The sequence below is a fragment of the Lathyrus oleraceus genome, chromosome 2 (assembly GCF_024323335.1).
Source record: "Lathyrus oleraceus cultivar Zhongwan6 chromosome 2, CAAS_Psat_ZW6_1.0, whole genome shotgun sequence".
Taxonomy (NCBI): Eukaryota; Viridiplantae; Streptophyta; class Magnoliopsida; order Fabales; family Fabaceae; genus Lathyrus; species Lathyrus oleraceus.
In genome coordinates, this window is record NC_066580.1 from 321515957 (window position 1) to 321525568 (window position 9612).

Consider the following 9612-nt stretch of genomic DNA (forward strand, 5'->3'; position numbering starts at 1 on the left):
CAATAATATTATTTTAATTATTTGCTTTCAAATCTCATAATTTCGATAGTTAATAAATTACCAAAATACCCTTATGCTTCATAAACATTAAAAATTCAATAAAACGAATAACTCGTGCAATTAATTAACAAAAATGTTTATCACTCTAACATCATTCAATAAATATAGTAAAAAGTAAAAATCTAAAATATATATATATATATATATATATATATATATATATATATATATATATATATATATATATATATATATATATATATATATATATATATATATATATATATATATATATATATATAGTGAATATGCATTCATTTGGGTCTCAACTCTCAACAATTTTGATCTTTGACGGAGACATAATATTATCAAAACATAACTTTAATGTATAAAGTATGCGATTTGTATTCAATAAAACAATATTTTGAAATAAAATAAAAATATTAATACTTCTAAAAATACACATAAGTGAGTATCCCAAAATATAGGTATTCGATACATTTTGAATTTGTAAAATATCTGAACTTCATAGATCCACGCTTATTTACAACGTCATCAATGAGACCAGCCACTGCCTTTTTCATTAATAACCCGTGACGCAAGCTCTGCCTATACGCACCAACTATTAAATCATATATTTAACTATCCTGAACAATTTAATTATCATTCTAGATGCAATTTTTTAAATAATTTTAATTTTCTTCTATCTATCTCTTGTCCTACACGAAAAAACCATTTTCCTTTTTAAAATTATTGACTTCAAGCCGTTATTACTAAGGAACTTCCTTCTCGAAGGTGTGGTGAAGCTTCTCCGCGTTAACAGTTTGAACACACAAAACGTGTGAATCCTATTCAAGAAAAGGAAAATCCCTTTTTTTTCACTATAACTTTTTCTTTCTTTCAGAAGACCAAATAAATAAAAATCAAAAGTAACCCACGTTTGAATGGAAAAGCCTCCTCAACTCACATATATATAAATACCAAATAACCTTCTTCATTTAACTCCTCAACAATCTTCAACTCCAACCACTTCTTAACAACCTAACAAAAAATCATAACAATTTCATTTCAGTTATTACTGAAAAAAAAAACTCAAAACGAAAACGCTTTCACTCACAATGCAAACCGTTTCAGGTTCATCTTCATCTCTCAGTGAGGTTTCCGGAAAGTTCGAAAACGATTTCTTTGCGAAGCTGAAAATCGAAGACGAAGTTAAGCAAGAGAAAGATGTGGTAGACGAAGAGGATGATGATGAAGAGTTTACTTTCGTTTTCGCAGATCCTAATGGTTCACCGATTTCCGCTGATGATGTGTTCGATAACGGTCAGATTCGTCCTATTTTTCCTATTTTCGGTCAGGATCTTCATTTCACCGACGATTACGATAGCGAATCTGGAAACCGTTCGCCTGTGAAGAAGATTTTCGTTGAATCGCCGTCTTCCTCAGGGAAAGCAACATCGTCGACTTCCGCGGCGGCGGAAGGGACTTACTGCGAGTGGAATCCGAAAGTAGCGAAGAAGAGCAACTCGACGGGATCGTCGAAGTTATGGAAGTTACGCGATCCGAAGCTGAGAAGTAACAGTGACGGTAAAGATGCTTTTGTGTTTTTGAATCCGGAGAAGGTTGAGAAATCGAGTTCCGGCGAGACAAAAAACGTGGTGGTAAGGAATGTGAAAGTGGCGAAGGGGAAACCGGCACCGTCGCCGCATGAGAAACATTATATGATGATGAAAGCCAGGAAGGAAAGTGATAAACGCAAGTCTTACTTGCCGTATAGGCAAGAGTTGTTTGGGTTCTTTTCGAGTACAAATGGATTGGGATTGAGTAGGAATGTTCATCCTTATTGAGGATTTTTGCTATGATGAGTTCATGTAATTAGCTTCATGTTCTTTTATTATTACTTTAGTTTTTTGAAAATGTTTGATGAATATATCAAACTAACTTGGGATTCTTTTCCTTTGATGTAAATATGTTGATAATAGTAATCTAGTTTTTGAATATTTGCATATATATTCTCTTTTCAACAAACAGTATATGATTGTGAAGCTATCAAACTCGAGATATTAGTCTTTACAGATGTCCATAGACTCGATTTTTTACCCAAAAAAAAGCTATTTGATGGGTGGTGTAATGTGAAGATAATTTTCTTTGATGCTCCAACCAGAAACATAATGAATATGAATGAAGTGTCCAAATCGTCGGTGGATCGACCCTCTAGCACATAAATGAAAGCAGCTGTAATGCCAACAAAAGGAAGAGAGACTTAACTCAAGTTTTTGAATTTTTAACTTCAGTGCAAACGTGTATTACAGATTTGATTTTAAGTGAAATGCAATAATTTTGTTACTCGCAACAACTTGTATATGAATTATTAAAGATTGATTGTTACATGTAGTACAGTGAGTTAAACTTTCAACCACGCACCCAGACTTTACTTTAAAATCACAAACTTGTCTTTCCCAATTTCTCTCTGTCATTTATTTTTGTCAGCACACACTACATGATACTATTAACTAAAAGAAAACACAGATTTTCTTCATGAATTTAACTTGTGTGCCTATCTTCAAGTAAGAATCTTTTTATCATCCTCTTATACCGGCCATTTTAGATAAAAAATACTCCCTCCGTTTCTTTTTAAGTGTCGTTTTAGCACAAAGCTCTCCAACCAAGATAAATGAATTGTTATAATTTTTTTCCCATTGTACCCTCATTTTAATCCACCATATACTTTCTCTTTCTAAATAAAATTCATTAATATAAGTACTCATTAAATTATTTACTTCAAATAACTAATTCCATAATTTTCTCCACATAACTCTCTCTCTTCCGTTGCATTTTTCAACTACTCCTAAATTTTTGGAATTAATATTGCTTGCTATAGGAATACGTACTGCTTGCATTTCCACGAGAGCTCTTTTGTTTTGCACTTGATAATTTAAACAATGCTACTGATCCTTTTTATAGAATTTTAAGTCTTCAATTGGTAAATTTGTTCCTTTGACAAAATTTAATGCTAATACATTTTTCTATGTAACATTGGAAGCTATCATTTGAATTTAATTTTTATTGACCAGCCAATACTTTGAATAGGAATGGGAGTTATGTATGGGAATGAGAGTACGTATTAAGAAAGAGAATTTTATGGAAAATGTGGAGTGAGTTATTACATATATTAAGAAAGAAAAATTTATGGAAAATATAAAGTTGAGTTATTTAAATAGTAAGGGTATAATTGACAAATTGTAACATTAAAACATCAAAACGACACTTAAATAGGAACAAAAAAAATCTTCTAAAACGACACTTAAAAAGAAACGGAGGGAGTAATTTTTATTTTGCTGATTACAAACAACTTCATTTTATTTTATTTAATTTGTATGGATTCTTACCATTACATGAAGCACAAGAGAAATGACTCCAAACATGGTAGGAGAGGATTTATTTCCGAAATCCAACTTATTCTCTTCAATCTCATATATATATATATATATATATATATATATATATATATATATATATATATATATATATATATATATATATATATATATATATATATATATATATAAGGAAGTTTAAAAAAAAACTCAATCATTAAAAAAAAATGTCTAAATATATTTAAGTCCTAAAAAAATATAGAAATATAAGGATTTATTTAGAATAATGATATTGAATATAATAAATATATGTGATTTTTGAATTTTTGTTGTTGCTTATATGTGAGAGACCGGAGGGAGTATATTGATTTAGATCAAACACTATTAAAGTCTACTTTAAAATATTTGTGCAGCCCAATGATGTTTTAGGATTTTGAAAAAAAATGTGTTTGCTATTTGTTTTTTTTAAAATCAAATTATAAGTTTTCGTTTATTTAATAGATTGAACTCAAAAAAATTCTATGGACAACTTATGTAAAAACAGTCTGATGAAATGTGTTTGTGTTGTTAGATATAATTTATTTCAGTTGTATTTAAGTTGAATTTGGAGTTAATTTGAATTTCATTTAATTTGGAGTGTGTGTATAAGTAGAAGTTGAGTTTCAGTTTCTTAGAGATCCTTTGTAGTGTAACAACATTTCTTATCAACAAAAGTTAATTTAGATTTTCTCTCTTCTCTCTCTTCCATCTTCATCATCTTCTTCTTGTGCATCAATAATTGGTATATAGAATGGTTCAGATCCACGTGAAACAGTAAGGGAAACACGAGTGAATGTGAGACGCATGTGATTGATTTCGTTTCTTGAATTCGCGTTGAATCACATTTTCTGATTCTAAGGATTGGGAAACAAGAATGTTTGGTGAGATCTGAGTGAATTCTTGCACAAGATTGAAGATGACCGATGGAAATGATAACTTAAATACAAAGCTTCCAGTATTTGATGGAAAGAACTAGAATCGACGGATGATTCAGATGCGTGTGTTGTTTGACGCTTAAGATGTCCTTGATCTCGTCAATGACAACTATGCAGCGATTGCAACAGTCGCAACTGAAACACAAAGCAACGCGTGTAGAGAGTTGAGGAAGAAATATCATAAAGCTTTGTTCTACATCCATCAGTGTGTGGATGTGAATATGTTTGAGAAGATCGTAGATTCGACGAAGGCGAAGGTTGCGTGAGACATACTGTTACGTTGCTATGGAGGTGATACATCAGCGAAGAAGGTGAAACTTCAATCTCTACATAAGGAGTACGAGAATCTCAACATGAAGAACAATGAGAAAATTGAAGGAGAATAGCGATCCAAAACGCAACGGAAATTAAAAATTTCTCCTTTAGCGATTCTTACAAATGGGCATGATCAGTGATATAATCGTTACCTCTTGTGACGATTGGAACCTTTGATGCAAATCTAAGAAGCGATCACGAACGTTGAATGGCGACAACGCCTCTACTCAGTCCACACGAACAAATTTCTTCAGTCTCAGTGCTAGCTGCTACGAATGAAGGCTTTTAGTGTGTGTGTGTGTGTGTGTGTGTGTGTGTGTGTGTGTGTGTGAGAGAGAGAGAGAGAGAGAGAGAGAGAGAGAAATGAAATTTCCATCTTAACAAATGCTTATGCACAAGGGTTCTATTTATAGAACCACTTGTGTGGGTTGTAAGCTAAAAAACCCACTTAAGTGTATGTGGCCCATATCTTATGATATACCAAAATCACTTAAGCGCGTGATACCTTACCATATTTCGTATTCTACTTAAGTGCACCGTATCTTACGATGTTCTACAATTCACTTAAGTGCACCGTACCTTACGGTGTTCCTTATTTACTCTATCTCTCATCAATTCGTCCTTTTGTGCGTGACCCTGTAGGTTTTCGAGGCATTGACAATTATATTAAATCACATATTTAACATAATAACTAGTGAGTTGTATCTAGCAACACATCACTGCTACCTAAGACACGAAAATATCATGTGATCTGACAAATCCTTTTGTGATAATACTTATGTGTACAATTACCCTTTTGCCCTTATGTCTATATTGAACACAAGGCACAGGCCGTGTCATCCTTGTCTAGTTCAATATTTGGCTCGTAGACATTTATCATGTTACGTAGGATGGACAAATTCCATCTAGGTCACTTATGTCCCTCAACATGCTTCGTGGAGTATCCATCAACTGTCTTTAGGGTCATTCAGTTACAGACAATGTTTGATCATCAATAACGCACTCGACTCTACATCTAGGGTCCATAGTGGTTTAAGGTCGAAGAGTGGTATACACCCTTATCACCATGAGAATAATTTATGACATTTTGCATAACATTCTATATAGTATTCTCATAGCGGGTTAATCCAGTATAAATATTACTCTTAATATTCATACCTATGTTTAAGACTTGATAACTCCTTATCCATGATCCCTGAGATGTGATCATCAGTCTATATACATAATAGTCTTAATGCTTTAATGTTATCCCACTTCACAACAAAGCTCAACTACGGATACTTTAAGAATAATGTTCTTATGTTTAATGGGATCTCATGATTAAGTCACACTTGATACATTAAATGGACTTGCTATTCTAGGGAATTTATTAAACAAACATAATAAAGAAAAAACCTTTTCTTATTAATAAATAATTCGATACAAGTACCAAAAGTATTGGCCTCTAGGGCTTACACCAACAAAAATATCATATTACATCTCTAGAGTGATTCTAATCATAAATGAGACGAAATCTTGTGGAGAGACTCTTTTTGAACAAGTAATCATTTAGAAGGTATTAAGACCATTCACTCCCCAGTTTGATTACATTATCGTAACAATTGAATATTCTAAGGATCCGAGCACCATGAGAATTGAAGAACTGTAGAGCATTCTAAAGGCACAAGAGTTGCGTTTGACTGAGAGAACTTCTGAAAGAGAGGTAGAGCAAGCTCTGAAAGCATCTTCTGGTAAGAAGAATCAAAAGTAATCTTGGTCGGCGGCCAAGAATAATCATGATATGCAGTGATAGCAAGTAAAATCTGAACATATTTAAGCAATGCAACTGGTGAAAAGGTTTCATCATAGTCAACCCCATGAATTTGTTTATATCCTTTTGCAACCAGTCTTGCCTTATAGGTATGTACCTTACCATCCATGTCAGTCTTCTTTTTGAAGACTCACTTGCATCCTATAGGGTTAACTCCTATAGGAGGCTCTACCAAGGTCCAAACCTGGTTTGTGTACATGGAATCCATTTCAGATTCCATGGATTCTAGCCACTTCTCAGACTCGGGACCATTTATGGCCTCTTGGTAGGTCACAGGCTCATCTTGATCCATGAGTAATACATCACTTTGATCAGTTATGAGATATCCATATCTCTTAGGCAGGCGACGTATCCTGCTTGACCTACGCTGGTATTGTTCTACTTGAGCAGGTTGCTCTTCCATAACTACTTGTGTTTCCTGCTCTAATTCCTCCATAGGTGTATCAATGCTTTGTGATTCTTGAATTTCTTCAAGCTCTACTTTCCTCCCACTGATTCCTTTGGAAATAAAATCTTTTTCTAGGAAAACTCCAGTTCGAGCGACAAACACTTTGCCCTCAGAAGGATTGTAGAAGTAATACCCTTTTGTTTCTTTAGGATACCCCACAAATAAGCATTTGTCAGATTTGGGCTCAAGCTTAGTTGAAATTTATCATTTCACATAAACTTCGCAACCCCAAATCTTCATGTAAGACATATGTGGTTTCTTACCACTCCATATCTCACACGGCGTCTTCTCAACCTTTTTGGATGAAAGACGGTTAAGTGTGTAAGCTGCTGTCAATAGTGCATGTCCCCAAAAGGAGTTTGGAAGATCTGCGTGACTTATCATGGATCGGACCATGTCTAACAAGGTTCGATTTCTTCTCTCAGATACACCGTTCCATTGGGGTGTTCCAGGAGGAGTAAGTTGGGATAGAACCCCACACTCTTTTAGATGGTCATCAAACTCTAGGCTTGAATATTCACCACCTCGATCTCATCGAAGAGTTTTAATATTCTTACCTATTTGGTTTTGTACTTCATTCTCGAATTCCTTGAACTTTTTAAAAGACTCTGATTTGTGGTTCATTAAATACACATAACCATATCTACTGAAATCATCAGTAAATATGATGAAGTACTGAAAACCTCCTCTAGCTGGTATGTTCAATGGTCCACATACATCAGTATGTATGAGGGTCAAAAGATCATTAGCTCTTTCACCTTTTCCTGTGAATGAAGACTTTGTCATCTTTCTAATTAAAACAGATCTGCATGTCTCATATGATTCATAATCAAAAGAGTCCAACAGTCCATCTTTATGGAGTTTGGAAATGCGTTTCTCATTTATGTGGCCTAATCGACAATGCCAAAGGTAAGTTGGATTTAACTCATTAGGTTTCATCCTTTTAGTATTAATGTTATAAATAGGTATTTCAAGATCAAGGACATATAGTCCATTGTTCATTTGTGCAATAGCATAGAATATATCATTCAAATAAATGGAGCAACAATTGTTCTTTATTATAAATGAAAAACCAAGCTTGGCTAAACAAGAAACGGAAATAATATTCCTGCTAATTGCAGGTACATAATAACAGTTCTCTAACTGAATTATTAAACCACTAGGTAAAGTCAATACATAAGTTCCTACGGCTAAAGCAACAACCTTTGCTCCATTGCCAACTTGTAGGTCAACTTCACCTTTTGCCAAATCTCTACTCCTTTTTAGCCCCTGCACATTGGTACAATGTGAGAACCGCATCCAGTATCTAATACCCATGATGCATAAGTAGATAAATTAATTTTAATAACAAAAATACCTGAAGTTGAAGTCTTTACTCCATTCTTCTTATCTTCCAGGTACTTTGGGCAGTTTCTCTTCGAGTGTTCGATCTTACCGCAATGGAAGCAGGTGCCTTCCTTTTCTATTCCTCCAATAGGCTTCAAAGCAAGAGCTGTGGGTTTGGGTTTGGCAACTTCCTTGCCTTTCCCTTTACCACCCTGCTTGGTGGGTATTTTGTTCTGTCTCTTTCCATATCCGATCATCAGAATGGACTTCCCTTTTGACTTCAGATTCTGCTTAGCAGTTCTTAACATGGCTAGCAGTTTAGGAAGAGATTTGTCCATATCATTCATATTGAAATTAAGGACAAATTGACTGAAGCTATCTGGAAACGATTTCAAGATCAAATCAGTCGCAAGTTCCTTTCAGAGGGGAAAACCCAACCTCTCAAGGTTCTCCACATACCCAATCATCTTGAGCACATGGGGACCTACAGGGGTTCCCTCATCTAACTTTCCTTGAAAAATGGATTTTAAAACTTCAAACCTTTCATGCCTTGCCTGCTCTTGATAGAGAATCTTCAGGTGTTTGATCATATCGAATGTTGCCATGTTCTCATGTTGCTTTTGCAACTCTGAGTTCATGGTAGCTAGCATGAGGCAAGCAGTTTCATTGGCATGATCGACATGCTTCTTATAAGCATCTCTTTCTACCTTAGATGCAAAACTAGGAGGTTCCTCTTCAGGAACAAGTTTCTCCAAGACATACAACTTTCTATCATGTTTGAGGATAATCCTCAGATTTCGGTGTCAATCCAGAAAATTTGTCCCAGACAATTTTCCTTATCAAGGATTGATCGCAAAATGTTGTTAGAGGTGTTTGTTGTCATGTTAATCTACATGAAAAATAATGAAAATACAAGTATCGCTAAAATAACATATTTAATTAGGCCTTTAAGTAAATATGCTCCCACTATTTTACTCAAAACAAATGACCCTCACCATTTGATTCGAAAAATCTCGTTGGAAGATTTTCTAGTGGGTAGAGATCCACATTTCACTTTGTTTTAAGTCCGCGTAGGCGGATTACACAAAACTAGCTTATTTAGGTAGGAAATCCTTCCAATTGTATCTAATACAACTCTCGAATATTTTAGTTGGGTGAATAACTCCTTATTCCAATCGATCACATGGGTCATTTCCAACTCTTACTTCTAAACGTATATAATCTTATTATAATTTTTTTAGCAATTGGATATTAAAATTATCCCATCACACCTTACTAATATATAGCATGCACCTCGCGTAGGCGAAACCTATATTACTCGATACTAGTCTTGATGAGTGCTAAAACTTGGAAAGCATAAAC

At 34.2% G+C, this 9612-nt stretch overlaps 1 protein-coding gene across 1 annotated transcript; it reads left to right on the top strand.

Annotated features, from left to right (window-relative positions):
* The first annotated feature begins 831 nt into the window (after nt 1–831).
* On the top strand, nt 832–2010 carry LOC127119320 (uncharacterized). Its single transcript, XM_051049528.1, has one exon. It carries the CDS (start codon nt 1119–1121, stop codon nt 1845–1847), a length of 729 nt encoding a protein of 242 aa, XP_050905485.1. The 5' UTR covers nt 832–1118; the 3' UTR covers nt 1848–2010.
* The last annotated feature ends 7602 nt before the right edge of the window (nt 2011–9612 follow it).

What these genes read in the sequence shown, in the direction of transcription:
- LOC127119320 (XM_051049528.1), top strand. Translation starts at nt 1,119, where the DNA reads ATGCAAACCGTTTCAGGTTCATCTTCATCTCTCAGTGAGGTTTCCGGA.